A 24,805-nucleotide genomic window follows, 5' to 3' on the forward strand; every position below is an offset into this window, starting at 1 on the left:
ATTTATTGTATGAGAAAATTCACTGTTCTATGCTATTCACTGCGAGCCTATGTAAGTTGATTGATTACTTTGATCTACGAACATAGCCGATCACATTGAACAGCGTGTTTCAGAACAAAGAAGCGGAGTTTCTGAAAATACAATGGAAAATACTGACGATTGAGTACATGAAAATGAGAGACAATTGGTTCAAATGATCTGTATGTTTACTAATCATTGTAATAAAACGTATGACGCAATGGGATGAACAGATAAAAGACATAGTAAATGTCAACTTTTATCATATATTATTCTAGCTGGAAGAGCTGTTGGAACTTCCAGCTTTGTCGGATCGAGTAGATATGGGTTTCTTAACTGTTCTACTAGTTTCAGTGATTTTTGGAAACTATGAGTGAGTATTAGAATAGTGTAGCCTAGTATTTAGAATTCATGGACTCAGAGATTGATAAATCTTCTAAATAATGAAATAATACACTGAACATCATCATTGATGACAAATAAGATAGTTTTGTTTGAAATTATTGATATTCCCAAAGATGTTCTTGAATCGTTTTCATATAATGAAATAGACGTACGATTTACACGATTTAGTGTTAATTCAAGCTTTATCCTATACTATTAAGCAAGCAATTTCTGATTATATGTTCATATGTTTATGTGTTCAGATGTTTAGATGTTCAGATGTTCAGAAGTTTAGATGTTTGAATGTTTGAATGTTTGAATGTTTGAATGTTTGAATGTTTGAATGTTTGAATGTTTGAATGTTTGAATGTTTGAATGTTTGAATGTTTGAATGTTTGAATGTTTGAATGTTTGAATGTTTGAATGTTTGAATGTTTGAATGTTTGAATGTTTGAATGTTTGAATGTTTGAATGTTTGAATGTTTGAATGTTTGAATGTTTGAATGTTTGAATGTTTGAATGTTTGAATGTTTGAATGCTTGAATGTTTGAATGCTTGAATGTTTAAATGTTTATATATTTATATTTTTGTACTTCACCGGATCTCGAAAACGGCTGTAACGATTCTCACGAAATTCAGAACATAGTCGGTTTATAATATAAAAATTCGATTGCACTAGGTCTCATCCCTGGGAGAACTCGCTGAAGGACATTAAAAGGATAATTATTATTCATCCTTGGAAAAACAGCTGATAATAATTATTGTTTCGTCGTCTGTTGCTGATGGAAGTGAGTGAGCGAGTTCATGTGTGTGGGACTGTGTCAAAATTATGACTCAGTTGTTGAACTTTTGTAATCATTCAATCAGGTACTTAATGCCGGTTGCAAAAAAGCCGGGTTGTTTTCAATCCTGATTAATTCCATAGATCCAGATTTTTGAAATGGTCTTCTCTGATATGGCTCACGTGAAATTAATTAGGAATAAAATTCAACCGGATTTTGTGCAACCGGGCCTTTGTGAGGGAAGTTTTTGCATTCCTATGGGAATTAATCTCAATTTACTGTGATTGGATAAAACATTCCTGTATTAACTATGAATGTTATTATAATTTCTTCTTTCGTAATATATGTTTTATGCCTTTCTACTCTAGAGCAAAGCTCGGTCCCCGATATTCATCATTATACTTCAAATTCCCATGTAAAGCCTTGTGTAGGCTACCATGCACAAGCCTAGAGCTCATGTGGGAACAATCACAGGTGAAAGAAATAATCTTTAAATATAGTTCTAAATATAGTTATCTTTACTATTGTAACATATTGTAATTTGGATGGATAAATAAAAATCCCTAGCTGAAATATTTATAGGTCTAAGTGAAGTAATTGGCTAATATCGTCAAAGAGATAACATAAAGATTAGATAATATCAGATCGTCCTGGCTAAACTGTACAACAGCCTAAGAGGAATTGAAATAAATTTTTGCTAATATATAATATTATATAAAATATTGAAAATTGAGGTTAGGCATAAACATTTAGTGATCGACGACCTAACGATCGACCGAGCCATACAACGTAGAATCTGACCAAACACCTTGGCAGAAATTTATTGTGGCAAAACAGTATGCAATTTGAGGAACTAAAGGTCTCACGTGGCTAATTATTATGATGCATGAAACAAATAATAACATATAAAAAATTAATTAGCATGTAGAGAGCATATTTAAAAACCCAATAAAAATAATTAAATGTATTAAGGAAATAGGAGGTTACCAGGCGCATGAATACTGTAACAATTTGCATGCACCAATCACATAATGGCAATTGATAGGCGGAAATAGTGAGCCGATTAAAAATATTTGTATATATTTCTACAAATAAATAGAGTTTGTATAAAATTGTTGTATAGTCTATGTTTTGAATATGGCCCGAAGGCAAAGAAATTATTATATATATAATATAAGTCATAGTTTAATATTTTGGCACGGTCTATTTGAGCCTTGAATGGCGGAGGACTAGAATATTCAAATTTTATGCAAATTTGAGAATCGGAAATGAGAATTGTAAAATTGAGAAAGGAGAACGACTCGCCTGCCAAATGCCACCATGAGAGGTCACTAAAAATTATAGAGCGTATAGAATTATAGAATACCTTGCTATATCTTGTAATAATTTAAAGTTAAATTGAATTACTAAATTTCTTATAAGACTTTGTGATGCTCTTATAAAGCAAAAGTCATTTTCATTTTTAAATAATTTTGTTACCCCTTGGAAGAGACGACTCCAGCTACAATAATCCAGGACCACCAGGAGTTGGATCGACATCAGCAGCTCATAAGAAAATTTCGACACGTGAGTGAAAAATATTGAAATAGTGATAGGGCGCCCTCAGTGCTTCGAAATTACATAAGAATCAAAGCTAGCTCGTCGAAAGGGTTTTCTTATAAATTAAGAATTTAGTAAAAAATACTTGCGCAAGTAAATGTAGTATTAAAGGTATTTTATTGGAAAGTGACGAGTCAATCTACATATCAGAAGTTCTATAAATCAAAGAAGTATAAAATCTAGGCTATTAATACATATTCATATGATCATTAATTTCTGCAATATAATTTGCGATAGTTTGTTGTAGCTCTGATTCACTAGATGAATTGCTCTATTTATTCCGTCAGGTGCCGAATCTTGCACCCTGAGATAAAATATATATTCATTACAAAGAAATCTATTAGATACCATAGAATTTAATATATATATTTGGATTATTGGTTGTCAATTTATCAAGCTGATTTTAAGAAATCTATTTTAAATGGAATTGTCCAAGTCGACAAGTATTAGCAAGCTGATATCGCAGCTACATGCAAATAGATGCATAGGATCATAAAATAAAAGCACATGGTAACGTTTCGTGCTGTAGAATTTAGAAAATAGTATTTAGCCTGTGATATTTTATTGATTTCGATTATTGTTCTATTTTATATTATATATTTTTTTTTATCATTCTATATATTTTTTGCAATATTTGCTAATATATGTATCAAATTGTTTATGGTGTGCGATTTATTTTTTATTCCTCAATACTATAGGATAAGTACCATATATATATTTTTTTTAATGAATTATCAGAATTATAGTGGAAGCTCACATCTGGGCCTATAAAGATTTTTATGAGACTGTATCCTATGAAAAACCACGACCTAATTTTTTTAATTATTAAAATATTTCATGCTCTACCAACTGATGCCAAGCAGGAGGCTAATCGTTATTTAAATATAAAAAAATAACGTGACACTATATATTATACAATTAATAAAATTATATTAATCCATTCATCAAAATTGTCAATAATTATGTTTATCTACGATCATGCTTTAATGTAAAAATTACACCATCACAATCAATCGCATAACAGGGATTACATCTTTTCGCAAAATTAAAACACAGTTTCCGATTTGGCAGCTCAGTTCATCAAGATTTCAATTCGTCATGATCTCGGTTTATCTAGTTTCCATTGTGTCAGGTTTAAAGATTTTAGTTCATCCAATTTCCTGTTTATCAAGTTTTCAGTTTGTCGAGTTCTCATTTCGTAAAGTTTTCAGCTTTTCAAGTTTCCAGTTCATTAAGTTCTCAGTTTAGCAAGGTATTTGTCATGTTTTTATTCAATCGTTTTCATTTTATCAAGTTCTCGGTTTTGATCGTATAATTATAGGTCATGTTTTTAGCCTGTCAAGTTTTCAATTCGTCAAGTTTATAGTTTGTCTTATTTTCAGTATCTCAAGTTTACTGTTCACTCTCTCAGATTAGCTTTTTACCTATTGGTATTCCAATCTTTTCACCATAAAGGCTATTTGGTTGATTTCTAACCTTTCACAACAAGTCAGCAATATGATACTTTGCTTGAAAGGTCGTAGATAAAATAGTGTATACAACAGTTTTATAAGGTCTTCGAAGCACTCGTGAGGTGTTTTAAGGTGCGTACAGACTTTCGCTCTGCTCCACAACCGAACATCACTCGAGCAGAGCGATTGATGATCGACCGGGGAGCAAGAGTGGAACGCGAGAAGAGCTAACATCTCCGGTAACGTTCATGATCGGTGCGAGTTCAGAGCGGGGGCGGAGCGATTGCGGAGCGATGGCTGAGCGATGGCTGAGCGATTGCGGAGCGACGGCGGGGCGATTGCGGAGCGATGGCGGGACGAGGGCGGAACGAGGCGGAACGAGGGCGGAGCTTACGCAGCTTTAGACACGAGACCGCTCGCTACGCTCGCTCACTTGTGTCTTAACTCTTCATCTAACTCGTGCTTTAAATACTATCATTTGAAACTGTTGTATAAACTACTATAAAAATTAATCGGCATATTTGTATAGGTTGATGTGCAACGCTTGCAGTCTCCTGCCTGGTGGTGCGCCATCTTGTTTCCCGAATGCAGTGGACTACGCCAAGCAAAAGGGGAAAATTAAAGAAATCACTTACGATTTGGAGAAAACTAAAGAATTCTACTACGATTCAAAGATAGCTGATAAGACGTTTAGGAAAATCAAACTGGGACAGCGCTGTGATGAAACAATTGGAACTAAAGATGACATCGTAGTGTAAGTATCGTGAGATTGGATTGGAATTTGAAAAATCTGGTGTGACGCAATCACACAACTTTCCTTGCCGTTATGAAAATTGATCACCTGAAGCTAGTGTTCACGAGATTCTCAAGTCTACTATTCTAAGATCTGAGCCAGCTGGTGACAGGACTATAACGCTGGAGATACACGAGGTCTGCTTTCTCTCCATAGTGAATGATTTAATAGAATCAACAGTTGCCAACAGTTTGCAATATTGAATAATCACATATTCTCGAATTTCGAGCTTATTTCCATTTCAAGGTGGAAATGTTACAATACATCAATTGTAGAGATTTTCATGCTCAATCTTTTCCACTTGGAATTTTTTGGTTAAATTGTATCTGAAGACTGAGAATTGGGAATCTAAAGTCAAACTTTGCTTAGATGGTGCGATGCTCCTGAAATTTTTACAGATATGAGACTTGTGGCAGATGATAGAGCCTATCAATGACTATTATAGGTATAAATTTGATCGAAATCGTTGAAGCCGTTCTCGAGAAAATCGCGAAAAACCCTATTTTTGACAACATTCTCGCCATTTTAGCCACCATCTTGAATTGCATTTGATTGAAATTGTTCGTGTCGGATACTTATAGTGTGTGTAAGGATTTCAAGTTCCAAATTACAAGTCCTTCCATTTATTGGGAGATGAGATATCGTGTACACAGACATACATACACTCATACACACACACACACACACACACACACACACACACACACACACACACACACACACACACACACACACACCAATTTTTTCGACTCAGGAGACCTTGAAACGTATAGAAATTTAGAAATTGGGGTACCTTAATTTTTTTCGGAAAGCAATACTTTCCTTACCTATGGTAATAGGGCAAGGAAAGTAAAAAAGGTCAGCAGTGTTCAGAATGACAATTATTTATTGAGCTCATCGAGGGGCAGCAGCTGATTTTTTCTTTTCAATTTCGGTTGAATGGGGGGGGAGTCTTAGCCAATCTCCCTCATGGGTTTGAGGGGTGGGCATCTTGTGCCCAAATGTTTTGGATCCGCTCCGCGCACTAAGAAGCTTCAGCGTCGCTAGCGAAGTCGGTGTGGCAAGGCCTGAAGTCTTGAAGTCTAGCCCGTAGAGACCTGTCAATACGGTCTTATAGGTACAGCCTACAGAAAAGTCAATCAATCAATCAATAATCCTTTATTGTCATGAAACACAAGGTGTTGTAACAAACGTCAAAATACAATAAAATTAAAAACAGTCAAAATATTTCAAAAATAATAATAATATAGTCAAAATAACATTTTTGTAAAAAAAAAATTACAACAAAATTGGCGAATAGTAATAAACAGCAGCAATTGATAAATAGCAGGTATTGAAACGGGATCCAACACAAGTCACAACAAAGCTGTTACAGTTAAACAGATGAACACTGAAGCTATTCAAAAAATTCTCCAACAGAATAAAGACATCTTTCTGTAAGTCTTCTATGTGTGACTTGAATAGTGAGGTACTTAACAGAAATTCAACAACAGTTTTTGAATAACGATGTAGGCATAAGACTTGAAACTTGAATATTGGTAGAATGAAAATATTCATCAGGAACATAATAGTTATTTGTGCAACTGGAGCGCAAAGTGACAGTTTGCTGCACCGAAAGAAACGTTTACGTTTCGGAACGGAATGGTTTCTTGAGTGCAGCAGAGGAGCTTTGCGCACGTATTTCACATTTAATTTTTCCTACAGTTACCATTGAATATGAAAAGTGGGTAATTATGGGTAAAATTCCCTGAAATGCATCAAATATTTTTCTGTGTAATTTTATTATTAATAAAAACCTTAATTTATTGTCAAATTGAATAATAATGTAGTAGTAAATGAATGAAGGCGGCTGTGTGCTGAATGTTGTCCACCACTTCAAGACTCTTATAATGTGCACCACAGTCACAGTTACCAACTTAATTTTGATTTTGCTGCACTGGTGCTCCATATAACCTACTAACTATTTTGCGTTGCCATGTTGCAAATCTGGAGTGCAGGAAAAAATTTTCCCGCACTAGAGCGGAAAAGTGATTCTTTGTGTTCTGTAATCAGTGCAGCAATGGCCACTTTTCAACGTAACTGTAGGAAATAGTATATTTCGCACCTAGGGCCGAAAATGAGATATTTCCGGCTCGAAATCGGTTTTTAAGTCCGAGGCCGTAGGCCGAGGACTAGAAAAGATTGAGAGCCGGAAATACATTTTTGCCCATGGTGCGAACGCTATTTTTCGCCACACCAAAAAAAAACTTCCCAATATATGAGAAATTAAAAAATAAATAAAATTCAAACAGCCTATTTTGATAGTTTGAATCTTGGTTATGACAACTTTCACTGTCAATTAATTTCAATATTACTAATTAATGATTTACAATAGTGACAATATTTTTATACTATTAATATTTCGAATAATTGTTTGAATTTTTATAGCTCGCGCTTTGCGCCTGGTGCAATATCTCATGGATAGATGGATGAATAGAATTTTCATTACTATTGTGAAATAATGTGATTAAAAAATTAATATAATTGCATATTTCACAGTTTTGTCTCAAAATATATCTAAAAAATTGATTGAAATTTAAATTACGGTAACTAATATAAAAATAGCTAATAAAAGTCGAAATTCATCGACAAAAAAAATGTCACTTGACCGAGGTTCGAACCTAGATCATGTTTGTAATTCACTGAGCTTAGAGCTTTTGAATACACGCCTTTACACTCTCGGCCATTGCTCCTTTTGATCGAACTGGCCTGTAAGTCAGGTAACGTATGTAGGCTACTATAATATAGTGTAGCCTATAGCGGCAAACTTTAAGTCGGTTTGCCGGCATTTTCACAACAAAATATTGCTCTGAAAATAGTTAAATCATAGTGAAAACATTCGAAGATTTAATCTTGAGTGGGCCTAATGTTTTCTCTATATGGTTTGATATTGAAGAAAAATTATCTAAAAGTTTTAATAATGAATTACGGAAAATTACTAGGAATTTTTTAGTCAAGGCTGAGTTTCACCAGTAGGCTTACCTTAAACTTTAGATCTCTGCTGTATTTTCCTATTATTATTGTTGATTGTATTGCATTAAGAAGTGGAATTCGATAATAAAAAAGAAACAATTATTACTCTACCTCACTTTTAAATATCGATACAATTATTGTACTTTGATTTCAAATTCGATTCTTCACTTTTAAAGACTTGCGATACGTACCTTTCTGACAATGGACAATGTAGCCAACATTATATTGTTGAGGCTATGGATATATCATCGTATTCTATTGTTTGATATCAAAAACACAATAATAAATATTAAATTATGAAACAGTAATTTATAAAATATATTATTATAGACATAATACCGCGATTCACGATACATAATTATATAGATTATTACAGTCATTATGAGATTATCTCTCCATGATTTTTGTGAGATCGGACACGATCAGCTGTTATTCAAGGTCATTTTACAGCCCTAGGGCTGTAAAGTTTTACCGGCCTGGTCGGAAAACAATCACTTTCGGCCTCCATATGACGCACGTAAACCAGCTCATTACATCCAAGTGGGGCGAAAAATATATTCTGTTGCATTTCACTATGGAAAGACTCACCACCATCTATAGATAAAGTTTTTAATTGCCCTAATTACCTTATTGTGGTCTCCATATTATTCTACCTATTATTATCTATATTCTATAGATCCGACAATTTCAAAAACAATATTTATCAGCTATATGGAATAAGTATCATCTGAGGACATGTACGCATATCATACCAATGTTAATTCATCATTTTCAGGTGTGAACCTGATGTTGGAGAAAAGTCATATTTGAACTCGTACTTTCCAATGATGAGGACTTTGGGAGAAAGTGGATTTCACAATGCTTATCGTGTCGTAGAGTACTTTATCATCACGAAAAAAGAAGTATGGAACTGCAAAAATAAGAATGAGGTAAGAGGAGCAATCTCAATTATATTCATTTCAGTGAATATGTATTATATTGATGTAAAAATGATGGAATATTCTGGCCTATTTCTCTCTTAAATATTTGTCGAATCTGTCCCATTTGTTCAATTTAATCTTCTCTTACGTTTGTCATATTGGAATATGATTCTTTATTGATTGATTTATTGATTCTTTATCACAAATGACGTCATATTCCAATATGACAAACGTAAGAGATGATTAAATTGAACAAATAGGATCAGGCATGCAAACACATGAATAAATTTTAATTTTTCTGGTTTTGACATCATAAATCACACATAAAACTTCCTACATTGAAATAACTACACACACATAATACACTATAACTTTGTTATAATGCCTACTGAAATCGAATCAATACAGTATAATATGATTGGTAAGTAGAGTAGAAGATTCGAATAAGAACAGTAGACCTTTTAGTATATCGCTCAATCTTGAGATAAATGCCACATGGGTCAAAAGCAAAATGTCAATTAACAAGAGTAAAATTATTCTTGCTAAACCCAATAATCAAGAAATGAGTTAATCAATAGATATGATAGACAGTAAAGTTAATAAATAAGTTATAAAAACCCAATAATCATTGCGTGTGAAGAAAAGTGTCACAAGTCGAGACATATCAATTTTCGTATTGTTTGAAAAAAAATTAAAACCATATTATTATATTGTTCTTGGTGTATCTGCCACATAATAATTATATGATTAGTAACTTGATTATTAACCAGTAAACCAGTGATGGTTCACGAGCCAGGGGGTGGAGGCTCTCTAGTTATTTTGAAACTATATTTGTTACACAGAATACAGCATACATTAAGTTATTCAAGTTATATAATAAAATATTATAGATTAAAACTAACGCACTAGAAATAAGTCATAGATAATATTATAAGGATGTACGTAATAAAAAAGTGAATGAATAACACTCTCTAACAGTAAAAATCGTACTACAACAGATTACAGCATACATTATAGTCGTTTTCTCTTAATGTATCATGAAATTTGTTCAAAGTGTTTTTCTTCTCCACTGAAACTCTCACAACTTAGTTATCTATTCAATGCCTACGGATTACTGTTCTGGGACACGTCACCGGAAATTATCAGAGTATTCCGAGCACAAAAAAATAGAATAAAAAAATTAGAATAATTCTAAAAAACCGCCTGGAACAAACACCATGTAGAGAACTACTCCGAGCGACAGGGACGCTCACACTACCTTGCCTGTATATTATGGAGTCTGTAGCATTTTTGGTCTCAAGCATGTATCGACGTGAACAAGAGGTGCTGACCTACACAGTTATAACACGGGCTCAAGGAACAGCTACAGAATACAGCAACATAGGACATCGTTCTACTCGAAAAGTCCAATCCATATGAGCAAAAAAATTATCAACTCCCTGCCGCAACATCTTAAGGATATTGACAATAGATAGATGCCCAAGAAAAAAATTAAGAACTGGCTGGCTGATAAGAATTTCTGACATGAATGACTTTTTGTTTTGTAATTTTATTGTTGTACATGCAATGAGTGATAAATTGAAATTCAAATTCAAATTAGATTCTTGAATCACCAACAGAATAGTAGATTTCTAGTTATCATGAATTTCTTTCTAGCAATCTACCACTAAAATAGAGTTCAAGAGAGTTGTAACTGAAATGGTGGGAAAGTCGTCTATGCCAGATATCGCTTTCTACGAAGGTGTTGATGTGAGGTTTGTGCCCATACCTTACAATTCCACCGATCCCACATCATCGCAAGGCACAGAAAGAATTCCAATAGTCAGAGAAGTAAAATATGTTAGCACACAATATCAAGTCCCACCTTTCAAGTATGGTAAGTGTTTCATATGAATTCCATCTTCAATATTAAAGATGGAGTGACAGTCATATTTTATAACCTTGTGAGTTTATGAGTATCTCCTTGTCATGAAAGTATTCAATCACAACAATCTAGACGTTTATTTTTAGTTCACTTGAATTGTACTTCACTTACAAGTAGGCTAATTTTCTATCTCAACAAACTTACAAATAGGCTGATCTCACTTACAAGTGGGCTAATTTTTTGTTTTTAGGCTAGTTATTCATGTCTTATTCACTTCGATTTTTGTGTTTACTCGTTTCTTGATCCTAAAAGAGAATTTACTCATCTAATACCCGGTTCCATTAAGCTTGGTCTGGGCATTTGTACATCATGGTCAAACCGGGTACGCTTTACAAATTTTCACTGGGATTATCAACAGATTACCGTACAATAGACATCATGTTCCAGTGTGCATACGTTGTGAACCCTACATGATTTGACCATACTCAAATGTGTTGACCGAGCTTCATGAAACCAGGCACTACTCGTTTTTAATCACCCGGCTCTAAAATTGGGACACTGAACGCCAAGAATGCTGTCGTGTCACAGCCAATGACAGATCTCAATCACAGAAAATATAAAATGCATTACTGCGTGTCTGAAACGTTATTAGTCAACATAAACTTGTGAGGTCAAAGTATTATTGGATTAAACTGATTGCAACTCTCACCAGCGGGAAAGGCTCGAATACTTTTGCTGGTAATGCCAAATTACCATTGAAAAGTATCTAATTATGATTTTGGTATTATTTATGCTCAATTATTATTTTATACTTTTATAAAATTATAAAATTATGTATTTTCTTTTATTATGTTTTTAATATGTATTTATTGTATGGCAAATAAACTAACGGTCATTCCACACGATACATTCTGCTGCTTCCATATTGCGGTACAATTATTGAAAAGGATTAATTTGTGCCTTTTTGGCAAAAACGTTTACTCTTCTCGAAGCGGTTGGATTAGCCGTTATTACATGCTTCTTTAGAATCACTTATGTTCAGACAGCACTAAGACCCATGCATATTTTTATAGATTCAATGAAATCAAGATTTCAATGTGTATTTAGATGAATTGGATATTTCAAGTATTCCATGAGTATTTTTATTTTTCATATGCAAAGTGTTCCACGAAAGGTGTAAGAGCTGAAGATTCCACATGAAATTTGAAACAAAAAATGTTCAGTAAAAACTTTCATATCGAGCTTAGTCTTCGAGATATAGCTATCGATTTTCAGTTATTTTTGAAAGACATCAATAATAGTTCTTGACAGTTCTCTAGCAACTATAGAACTGTCAGTCAAAATCCAATTCAAATTGGATCCAAAGAATATGATTGAAAAGAGGAAGAAATTTCCAATAGGAACAATATAATTTGTTCCTTTGTTCTACGCTTTTGAACTTTTTATGAGGTCAAAGTTTAAAAAAAATCTAGTTTATAAATCAAATTTCTAACAGTTTAAACGCTCATAAAAAGTTCAAAAACGTCAAGCAAAGGAACAAATTATATGGATCGTATTGGAAAATTTTCATCACTAAAAGCAAACCCTTAGAATTAGATTTTGACTGATAGTTTACTAGATAATGACTTTCCTCAAATATATCTCAAAATAAATGAATAAATGTTTATTTCCCCCAAAAAAACTAAAACTACAACATCAATTACACAAAATATTAGATAAATTACAACATTACATACAATAGTTAGTTACAAAAATTCTTTTAAAATGTGTCCTCTACCTGTTTAGTTTTTTTGTGTGGAAATTGACCTACTCCACTATGGCGTACCATGTTCTAGAGTAGTTTTGTTAGTTTTTTGTGCGTATTATTAATTAGTTAGTGTTTAGTAAGTCATTAGGTGGTTAGTTGTTATTTGAAATAATGTTTTCTATGTTCTGTCTTCCTTTGCTAATCATTCAGTTGTTTACTACGGTATTGTTTTGAACTTTCTGGGATGATTAATCTGTTTAAAGTTTGCAGGAAGTAGATTATATAATTTTGGTGCTAAATGATTGAAATGTCTCTGGTATAGTGCCTTCCTTGCAACACTGGTGATGAGAAGATTCCTGTATCTGGTGTTGTGGTTGTGGTTTCTGGTTTGAAATTAATGTTGTTGGGTTCTTGTGTAATCTGCATAGTATCTCCTTGGAGTAAAGCTGTCTTGGATCCATCACGTCAAACTCATTGAATAGCTGGTCTGATGAGTAGCGTGGAGGCTACTGGTTGATGACCCTCATGATCAGCTTCTGTACCCTGAGGAGCGGTTCAATGTGCAAGAAGCTTGCACCTCCCCATCCCACAATCCCATACAGCATGAGGGACTGTGCTAGAGAGGAGTAGAAAACTCTTAGACATCCCTTGTCGACCAGTGTCCTCAGAATCCTGAATCTGCAGATAGTCTTCCACAGCTTCCCGAATAATTCATTGAGATGATGATCCCAGCGCAGAAAAGAGTCCATTGTAACTCCCAGGTATTTCTGTGACTGTTTCCTGTGAACTGTGTATGAAGTGTTATTCCGTTGATTCTTGATTACTATCTAATCTCCTGTTGGCTGTCCATGTTGAGTCGCCGAAAAGGTCAGAAAGAAGTTTTCTCATGGTTCAATGTTAGCAGATTTTCAACCAACCAGCGAGACACCCTCTGAAGTCAGTCTCGGCTTCTCTCCAGGTCATCTCCCAGGTCGGTTCAGAAAAATCTATATATTATCTCGAGAAATAATTTTGAAAAATGTTACTGGACATTTTTCGTTGCAAATTCTATGTAGAATATAATAATTATTATCTTCGGCTGTTACATATTTCGTGGGACACTCTTTGTATGTCCTTTACCTGATAAAATTTCAAAAACTTCTAAAGAAGTGAAAATTTAATATCTAAAATATGAAATCTTTGATTCACAGAGGGATTTATTGAATTTAATATACCGAAGAATTTCAAACTAGAAGATCTCAGGTAAGGATGTACATGTGAGCTCATAATTGATTCTTGAGACAATATCACTCTTGGTAGTAGACAGTGATAAAAATTGTAATAGATATGGAAACAAAATTCGTCTCTCATGAGGTAAAGACACTTTTTTATTTGGACATTCCACTCCTCCAGAATATCATTGTTCATTTCAGTTACTATATTATTCATTCTACACTGATTGTAGAAATAGCGCTATCTGCTTTGTCGAATGATGGACAAGGATAGCAACACGAAAGTTAATCGAATACTGCCGTTATAACGTGAACTGGAGGACTATATAAATACATAATAGAAATGAATATAGAAATTTATTAATACAGAAATAGAAAAACTAAATTTTTTTCAGTAGAAGTTTCATTGAAGTATCATTCAATTTGTGGAATTTAAAACTCCTAATAGAGAAGAGAGAATAGTGAAATGGAGAAGCCAAAATTGAAACTGAATTTAGAAATAGCGCTATCACGAATAATTATGATAGACAAGGATAGCAACAAGAATGTTAATGGAATACTGCCATTATAACGTGATACTCACTGTAGGACTGTATAAATACATAATAGAAACGAATATAGAAATGTATTAATACTGAAATAGAAACACTATATTTTTTTGTAGTAGAAGTACTATTGAAATATCTTTCTATTTGTGAAATTTAGAACTAATAATTATTTCTCCCAATGCGCTCTAGTATGTTTAACCAGTTATCCGACGGCTCCAACACGTATTTTAAGATATTGAAGAATTATGAAAGTATGCGATGGACCCACAATGGCAACGTTAATCAAGTGAGAGGTATTGAGAAGCCTCTGATTCTGGGAGATTCCAATGAAGTAGCTATGTGAGTAGATTTTATGTTCATTACCATGATATTTTTTTATCTATCCATCTCAATATTGAAAACAGGCACAAGCTCGAAACTACTCCTTTTTTGGATTCAGTTTATTAGAACTATTCTCCTCATAAGTGACTGATAAATTGCAAATATATTTATTACAATCTCCCATAGTTATAACTTCTATCAATCATTGATATGAATTATTTATTTTATCTTTTATAATACTGCATAAGGGCTTATCTTAACTCCTGAACGCGGACGAAAATTTTATATTTTTTTGCGCTCAGTAAAATTTGTCAAATCATTTTTTAAATTATAAGTATTATTGTATACATTTATATATTTTTTCCCATTTATACATTCATGATAAACTAAGCTCATGTTATATGATTAATAATTCTATTTCATTTTTTGTTTATTAAGGATTTTTCTGATTATATTTTCTGTGATGTATACTATTTTCTTTGAAATTGTATTTGTTTTGATTGACAAAATAAATTTGAATTTGAATTTGAATTATTAACATAATGTAGGGTTATGCTTATCACACTATTCACATTATGCATCATGTCAAAATAAATATGATTCTATCAAGATTTCCCATATGGGAGGTCCTGATACTATTCAAGTCTGACAAACTCAAGATTCTTATATCATTATTGGATAGTCAGTTTAAGTTGCAACAATCACTCAATCATTATGAACCATACTATACAAGTGTAAATCCATTTATCATGAAAGTTTTATCTAATTGGTACAGTATCTTGAGTACATGTGTCTTGAATCTTGATTCTAATAGAATCAACGAATTTTCATTCCTTTCAGATTGAGTTGTTACAATAAATCTATAACAGATTCATTATGTGTGAATGAGTAGATGAATTTTCCATCTTTTTCTGAAACAACATTGTGGAGAATATGCTTAGTTCCTATCACATAAAACGTATATCATATTTAAGTTGTATTCCCCGCACAAGTGACTGATTATTTGCAAACATCTTGAAGAATTACAATCTTAATCACGTATCTCATGATTATCATTTCTGTCAATCATTGATATGAACTATCATAATTTTCGAAGCTGTGAGTTGAATCAGAAAGATCCGGAACTGTATTCACTGAAATACTTGACGGAATGGAACAGCTTGAGGTTCGATCATCACCGACCCAATGGAGATAGATATGAAACAATACCATTGGAGAAGAAAGATTTCCGAAAAGGATTTATGGTAATAAAACATGAGATTTGGAACTGTGAGACAAAAAAAGTAAGTTAAAATGTACTAACAATACAATACGCTTTCCTTACAATATCTTCTCATTGATCGATTTCTATTTCTATTCTGGAGTGATGAGTAACTGAACTTATTTAATGAGAACCTGTAATGATAGTGATGATGATTCAATGCAATGATGTGTCAAGAAATATTTACTTGGTGGGATTTGAGATTACATCTCTCCTGCAGTAGTTGATCATATAATTTTGATGTCATCGTATTCAATAAGTTTACATAAATGTCGAAGAATTCATGGAGTACAGTATTTAGTGAGTTCACAGTACCTCAATTATGAAAAATAATAGCATTTTCCAGTGTTTAACGTAACATGAGTAGAGTTCCATGGTATGAATCTGAATGAAACCAAGTATAATATAATAATAATCATTATTATGTACTGTAAAAGTACCGTTTGCACAGTGAATTCATTTTAAACTGGATTAAGTCCATATCCAGTCTCGTTCGATATGATGGTGTTCATTTCGAGTTTCAGCGACCAGCTGATCCAATTCAGTTTAAGCCAATGTACCTAGAATGTAATGTACCTACAATACATTGTAGGTACATTGGCTCAAGCTTTGACTGTGCAAATGGCCCTGTATTATTGATCATGACTGTATTATTACTTTCCTTGCCCCACTACCATAGGTAAGGAAAGTATTGCTTTCCAAAAAAAATTAAGGTACCCCAATTTCAAGTTTTCTATACGTTTCAAGGTCCCCTGAGTCTAAAAACATGATTTTTGGGTGTTGGTCTATGTGTGTGTATATGTGTATGTGTGTATGTCTGTGAACACGATAACTCTATTCCCAATTAACCGATTGACTTGAAATTTTAAACTTAAGGTCCTTATACCATGAGGCCCGACATTAAGAAATTCAATAGAATTCAATTCAAAATGGCGGAAAAAATGGCGGATAATTACTAAAAAACCATGTTTTTCACGGTTTTCTCCAAAACGGCTCTAACGATTTTCTCCAAATTTATACCATGGATAGCTATTTATAAGCCCTATTAACTGACATAAGTCTCATTTCTTGGAGAATTGCTGGAGCTCCGTAATATTCTTGAGAAAAATGGCGGATAGTTACTAAAAACCATGTTTTTCACGATTTTCTCAAAAATGACTTGACCGATTTATTTCAAATTCATATCCTGTATAGTTATTTATCAGCTCTATAAACTGGCATGAGTCTAATTCCTGGGAAACTAATGGGGGGTCCACCCCCCCCCCCCATTCTTGAGACGTTGCAGCTGCTTTGACGACTTTTGAAAAAATCATCGAATTTCACAATTTACTCAAAGGAAAAAGTACTCTGAAAACAATAATATAATTATATACTGTATACACTTATACAACAGTAGTCTGATCGTAGTTTCAAATAATTGCCGCCAATCGTCATTATGTTATTCCCCTAAATTATTCTCGTTTAAGAATGAGGCTTACAGTTCAATGAGCAAGGAAAGTTGTGTGAGTGTACAACACCAGATTTTTATTATCCAAGAGTTATTTCTTTAGAATTGCTCACTTGATTGTATTATTTTTTTATCCAAGAGTTATTTAGAATGTTCACTTGATGTTTTCCTGTCAACAGGGAGGCCAAAAGTTCATAAAATCAGTACTGGAATTCTTGACAAAGCTTTTCGTAGTTGACGTCAGAATTGACAAAAATGATGTCATCGACTTATGGAAATTCCAGATTGATCAAGAGTTTTACGGCATAGCGGTTAGAGAAGTAGCCTACTACAATGACAAGCATGAGTTTATAACATATAGTGAGTAGAATCTTCAGATATTATAAATATTGTAGTGAAAATTTTGATTTTTTGATGTTGTGTAAGTTTGATTCAATTGGTGAGATGAATCATTGGTTTGGCTCATGACTATGAGATGATTGAATAGAGTAGTGCAGGGCTCTCCAACCTACGGCCCGCGGGCCACATCCGGCCCGCCGAGAGTTATAACAACATATTTTTTAAAATATTATTTATTCACATTTTTGACAATAACTGTGAGTTCAGTAGGTACTCTTCTCTTACTAGCCCCTCCATTTGTATGTAAATAAATAAATAAATAGATAAATTTCTTAATTAGTGTAGAATTAACTGTAAACAAACAGCTTTTTGGATCTACCTATAAGTGTGTGATCAGACATTTTCAAAAATGTTGTTTGTTAAATCCAAATACAGATCTTCTTTGTCAGATGAACATTTGTAATCAATTTTAATGATCGAAACCACAAAGTTTGATCCTGAATGGGCGGACATTTTAAGTGGAAAACAAATGCAATATTCTCACTAAAAATAAATATTCTCTTTTAACTTGGTAACTTTTTGTTAATTCGTATATTGTCAAGTTTTCTTATGACGTTTTTACACTCAATAAATTGGACTTTGTATTAAAATGAAATGAATTGATTTGTTTCTCCCTGTGTTTAATTAAACGTACTTAAAACTCCTCATATTATTTTAATGAAAATATAATAATTTTACACCCCCCAAATACCCCGTCGTGTGTGTCCCCACAAGTCAGATTCCACGTACATCCTTGTTATTGGCCCTCTAAGCCTCCCAAGAACTAACAATGTGGCCCTTGGATAAAAAAGGTTGGAAACCCCTGGAGTAGTGTAACTGATCCCAATTCGATACTCTTTCATTCTGTAAAATCTGTTGAGATTGAAGCTAGCTTTCCACACCACGGTTACAGTGGAAATTATCATTATTCCCATGGGTTAGATTCCGATTGGACGATACTAGCCCAGCCGAGCGAGTATGAATAATCTAATAAGAAATTATATTTCTACTGTTTACTGTCACTGGTGTGTCAGCAAACAGCTTCCAGCACCAGCATCCAGCTTCTGTCAACACGCTCCACCACATGGCGCCGTCAAAAGAAGAGATAATTGATCATAGGGCTCTATTCTTCTTAAGTAATAGTAGGTATTGGTTTGTGGCGCATAACTCTTTATGCAACTTCAGATATCATTCAAGTACTCAAAAATTGCATGTACTTTTTCAAAAAAAGGGATTCATGAATTAAGCCAGCTAAGTTTACACTATGTAGCAGAGCTATATAGCAGAGCTACATGTTCAAAAAGTGACACTGGAAATCTGCTATATAGCAGTTTTAAGCCTATTTTCTCAGCTATATAACAGAAATTGAGCTATCCAAAGTTTTCGGTAAACATCAAGGAGAATGTAGCTCTGCTACCTATAGCTCTGCTATATGTCAATTTTTGTTTATAGCATAGCTAGATGTAGCTGCTCTGTCCTTGAAGGAAGGCTGCCGCAACTGTTTACTGCTGTTTGCAGCTGTTTAGTGCCTCCTGGATTTACACCTGATTACCTGATGTACTGTACTCATTTGTTGTCAGAGTGCTAGTAGGCTACTGCTCATTACAAGCATTTCTTTCTGATTTATAATTATAAAAATGGAGAGTGAATTTGACTGGAATAAAGACAATATTAGAAGAAAGTTTTTGAAACTACCATCACAACGAATTTCATAAGTCAAATCGTCTCTATCATCCTCATTTAGGTCTTTTAAAAGGTCACTACCACTGAATAGTTCTCCAGCCTGAAGGGAGGGTCTTATCCAAAATCGTCTTTCTCTTCTCTGTGCTGAAAATATTACAGTAGCTGCGGCGAAAGCAGCGACTGCTGCAAGAGCTACCTTCTTCTTCGGCATCTGGCTGGGATCTGAACAGTGAACTTTATTCCAACATCTTGCAGAGCTACATATAGCTCTGCTAGATGAAATTAGCTTCAAAATCCACTTATAGCAGAGCTACATCTAGCAGAGCTATATGTAGCTGACAGAGCTATATGTAGTTCAAATTTTATATAGCTCTGCTATATAGCTATATAGCTCTCCAGCTACATAGTGTAAACGTAGCTTTAAAGGCCATTCCACACAGCACGTGGCGTGCTTGGCTGGACGCACGCCACGCCGGCCACGCTAGCCACATGCCAATTCACACCGCCACGACTGTTGCTATGCTATACCGGCCAGTTTCCCGTCAGTATGCAGGAAGATGTCAACTCCGACGGTCCCGTCGTGTGAATCTGGATTTTCTTGTGGCTTACCTTGGTTTGATGACTCCAACAGCAGCAGTAGTAATGATAATGAGCTGGTTTTATTGTATTCGGTGAAAGCACGGGACCAGTGGTTACATCCAATCAATAAAAAAAGGAAGACCTATGGCGAATTCCATCATTTAATGCGCGACCTTGAGGCTGACAATGATAGTATACGTTCTATACGATAGTATACGTCTAGTATACGTTCTGCGCATGCTCGGACCAAAACGTGGCCGGACACGTTTGAAAAGTTCGCTCAGAGAGCGAACGGTAGCCACGCGTGGCTAGTATAGCAAGCGTTGCCGCGTTTGATTAGCTGGGAAGCGATGTTTTTAAAAGTAGCTAGCGTGCGTCCAGCCACGCACGCCACGTGCTGTGTGGAATGGCCTTAAAGCCTCCTGTCATGGAGAAAAGAATACTTCTCTCATTTGTTTGACTCTGCTTGTAGGCTACACAATACATAAATCATAAATCTTCATATATACACTGTTCTAATACGTGTAAAAACAAAGGTAGAGAAAATTCAAAGACATACCATACATTCTTATGCAACAAGAAATAAGAATGGACTGAATATACCATTCCAATGGCTTTCAAAGTCAATGAATAGCTACAATATTATAGGTCTGAAACTGTACAATAAGTTACCTCTAAGCTTAATAAATGAGTCTTCAGATAGATTTAAAATAAAACTTTTCAACTGGTTAATGAAAACACCAATGTATTCTATACAAGAGTTCTTGGATTCCGATATGATTATTGATGTTTGATTCCTTGATTGCTTAAAGCTTTTCTTTCTTGTTTTAATCATTTTGACAGGGACTTGTTTAGTACTGTTGTTTGTATAGTGATGAATATTTGAATTCGTTTGGGTTTACTTTAGATGTAGCTATGTTTATGTGTTTATATATGTATATCGTATATACTTTCAATTACATTAACTTATAACCTTCTGACTTGTATAATGTTAGTATAGTTTTGACTTTGTCTATTGCCAATGTTACTTAATGACAATAAAAATTTATTTATTCATTTATTTATTTATTTATTCATTTATTTACACACTACACACAACAAGGCATATTGCGCGATCATGTTGTCAGATAAGTGCCCCAGGTTGTCTATAGACAGTTCATAAAAAGTCGCGCACTTTGGTAATGTGTACCAAGTTTAAAAGGAATGAGATTGACTTTTGATTATACTGAATTTTGCACTATCCATTCTGTTGCAGTGGGCTCCATTGAAGAGAAAAATTATTCACCAGATAATATTCCCCTGTCTGCTGTTGAGGAAAGAGAGCCAGTACCTATAAAGGGCAAGAGGTAAGGTGGCTTACTCCTTTGGTAATCTGAAAAGAACTAAACACTGTCCAAATTAGAATAGAATAGAATTTATTGGTCCTCATAAACAACAGTACAATATAACAAAAAAAACACAACAAAAATATCAAGTTATTATCCATATTTATAAAATGATTTGGCTCAAAAATATAGCAATGTAAGGAATGAGAATAATAATTGAGAATAAGAAATAAGGAATAACAATTCAAACACTTCTGAGGTGAACTTTTGTGATCACAGACGTATTCGCCACAGGTTTACTTTACTGTTGAACAGTGAAGTTCTCTCCTTTGTGTGGGGTTCATCAAGCAATCAATAACAAGGGCACTCCTTCAAAATGATTTACATTTTGATTACAAAGAGTTCAAATACAGGTTAAGAAGCTGAAACATAGAGGCTGAACCTGATAAGAAGCTAGAATATCAACGATCTTGAAGTATGGAGTAATTCAACTGAATTCCAATAAACCATTTCTGAATTATTTAGAAATGATTTATCGAGAATCATTTATTTATTATGATTAATTTGAATTGAATTGAATTTCTTAATCACCAAATTTATATATTGAATATCATGAATTATTTTAAATTTCTATCGATTTACAAGTCACTTGAGGGTATTGAGAATCATTAATTCATTATGATTAATTTGAATTGAATTGAATTTCTTAATCACCAAATTTATATATTGAATATCATGAATTATTTTAAATTTCTCAAGTCTCTTGAGGGTAAACACTCACACTCAGATGGAGATTAATGAAGGGGATAAACAAGAAGGGATGGAGTGGAGACTTTTGCTTGGAAACTTTTCCTTCTGGGAAATCTTCACTCACTGTAAAATACTGATACTCGTGTAGGTGTTACAGCTCCTCTAGTAAACTACTGTTAATCCAGAGAATACGTTATAGTTCTTAGGATAGATATTTGCAATCATTCCAAATATTCTCAACAGATATGGACTTATGCAGTAATACAATGGGTCTTATACCCTCCAAAACATAGAAAATTCATGTATTTTAGTGTTGATCCAAACTTCAAGATAGGTACTAATAAGATGCCAACTTCCAAAATTCATGTTGCTAATGGGATGCCATTATTTTTATGATTGACGAACTATGAAAATATAATTTATTATCATATTGGACTAGATTACTGATTTTTCCTGAGAGCTTTGTACTACAGAATATTTTACCATAGAATTTTTTCCACAGGCCCAATGTAGTCAATTGAGGAGTGATTCTGCAGCTCATCGAAGAAATTATAGCAAGGTGTTTTATTCAAAAAACTGCAGCATTTGGATAGAAGTTATGTTTTTAATCATTTCTCTGTAACTTAGTATCAAAACTTAATTTGAATAAAGAGAAATAAAACTTCTTGTCAATCAAACTGAATCCATTTTCCTTTCAATCCAAAAAGATGAATCAGAAATATAACAATTAATATACATAAGCATCTTTGCCCTGGGTCCAAATCCCAAAATTTGGGCATCGTACAATGGTAATATGTGAGCCATACCTGTTATGTTCTCAACTGAAGCCAGTGATACACACATAGATGTTTTGCCGTCCTTTTAAATTCTGACAGATTGAATGTAAATTGGTAAACTCATGATGTGTTCTGATACATGTTCGTCAAGTTATGTTATACCTAATAGAATTAATTATAAGGATGGAAAAAAATCTTAACTTGCCTATAGTAACCTACCGGGAAGTAACTTTTCCGCTGAGTAGTTACCCTGTTAGCAACCTGCCTGATTGAGGAAAGTCTTCTTGATTGGTTTAAAGCTACAACTAACCATCAGAGAGTTACAGTGGACTCTGTATAAAGACTGATTATAAGACTTATTATAAGACTGATTATAAGACTGATTATAAGACTTATTATAAGACTGATTATAAGACTTATTATAAGACTGATTATAAGACTTATTATAAGACTGATCATAAGACTTATTATAAGACTGATCATAAAGACTCTGATTGTAAAGGCTGTTTTTTGACATGGCATGAATTCGTTCAACAATTTGATGTGGTTATCCTCCTCCTATTTTATTCTTATTCCAATATTCGAATTCTATGCAAGACATCGGCATCCTATTGATTATTATTCATGTTCGATCACCCTCTTATTTCTCCGTTCTCCCCTGGGAGTTCTCTATTCCTCCTTCTTCTTGCCTAAGCTATGAAAGATGATGATTTTCTTCGACTGTTCCTGACAAGATAAAGCCGAGCATACCGCTACCACTCGTTTACCATTGATATCCCCAGAGATCAGCGTTCACTTTTGAAACGGCCTGAATATTTCATTTTCTTCCTGTGAATTGCAGGGGTATCGGGAGAGATGAGCGTGTGAGAGGGGAAGAAGATAAGGTAGTGATGGAGGAGAAGAAGGAGGAGGTGGAGAAGCAGGAAAAGGAGCAGGAGAAAAAGAGGAGGAAGAAGAGGAGGAGGAGGAGGAGGAGAAAGAGGAGAAGGATGAGAAGGAGGAAAAAAAGGAGGAAGAAATGAAGAAGGAGAAGAAGAAAGAGGAAGAGGAGAAGGAGAAGATGGAGGAGAAAAAGGTTATATCGAGAGAGATGAAGCTGCATGAAGATGAAGGTCAAGGTAGAAATGTAGAATACGCAGTATTATAGTGAGGTCCACGTTATAATGACAGTATTTGACCAACTTTGGTTTTGCTATCCTTGTCTATCATTCGACAAAGTCGAATCCTTCTCTAGGTCCACAACGATGTCAATTATGTTTTTGACAGTGTAGAAATATAATTAATCAATGCAGAGAATCGGCATCGCTATTCTCCTATCTTTATCCACTGCCATTATAACTTGGACCTCACTATAGGACATTGTTCAAAAGATGAAGAGGAAGGAGGATGATGAGGATTGGAAAAATAATGGAAAGAAGGAGGTGAAGGAGAAAAGGAATATTTGAGTGGATTGTGTAGAGAGTAATACATTTCATAGATAAGAAGCAAGAGGATGGCAATTAGTAAGATGGAGAAGTAGTAGACGCCGATGTATAGAATAAGGAAAAGATGAATTAGGAGTAAAAGAGGATATTAAAGGAAGAGAGAGAATATATGTAAGGAATAGAGAAGCAGAAGATAACAAGTGAAGAAGTGCGAAAAGGAGAATATGTTGAAAGGGGTTAGAGAATGGAAAGTACAAAAGTGACAACGAAGAATGTGTAAAAAAAGGAAGGGAGGATCAGCAAAAGAGTGTAGTGTAGTGAGATATAAGAGAAAGATGAGGAGAAAGATATGAATGGAAGTGCATAAGGATGATGATTATGACTGGGAAGAATAGTACGGATATTTCCATCCCTACATCTTTTTTGATCTATCTGGTGGAGAGAAAGGGGAAGTAAGTGAAACTCAATTCAGTCCCTCTGATCGGTTTTGACGGAATTTCGACTTTCCTCGACAGACGTCAAATTCCTATTC

At 34.1% G+C, this 24,805-nt stretch overlaps 1 protein-coding gene across 1 annotated transcript; it reads left to right on the forward strand.

Moving 5' to 3' along the window:
* Positions 1-263: 263 nt before the first annotated feature.
* On the forward strand, positions 264-22,750 carry LOC111060279. Its single transcript, XM_039437326.1, has 10 exons — positions 264-391; positions 4,764-4,988; positions 8,815-8,968; positions 10,616-10,835; positions 13,761-13,812; positions 14,519-14,668; positions 15,747-15,933; positions 17,538-17,718; positions 21,254-21,344; positions 22,576-22,750. Exons 1-10 carry the CDS (start codon positions 342-344, stop codon positions 22,592-22,594), a joined length of 1,329 nt encoding a protein of 442 aa, XP_039293260.1. The 5' UTR covers positions 264-341; the 3' UTR covers positions 22,595-22,750.
* Positions 22,751-24,805: the final 2,055 nt, after the last annotated feature.

Source organism: Nilaparvata lugens, chromosome 11, assembly GCF_014356525.2.
Source record: "Nilaparvata lugens isolate BPH chromosome 11, ASM1435652v1, whole genome shotgun sequence".
Lineage (NCBI taxonomy): Eukaryota > Metazoa > Arthropoda > Insecta > Hemiptera > Delphacidae > Nilaparvata > Nilaparvata lugens.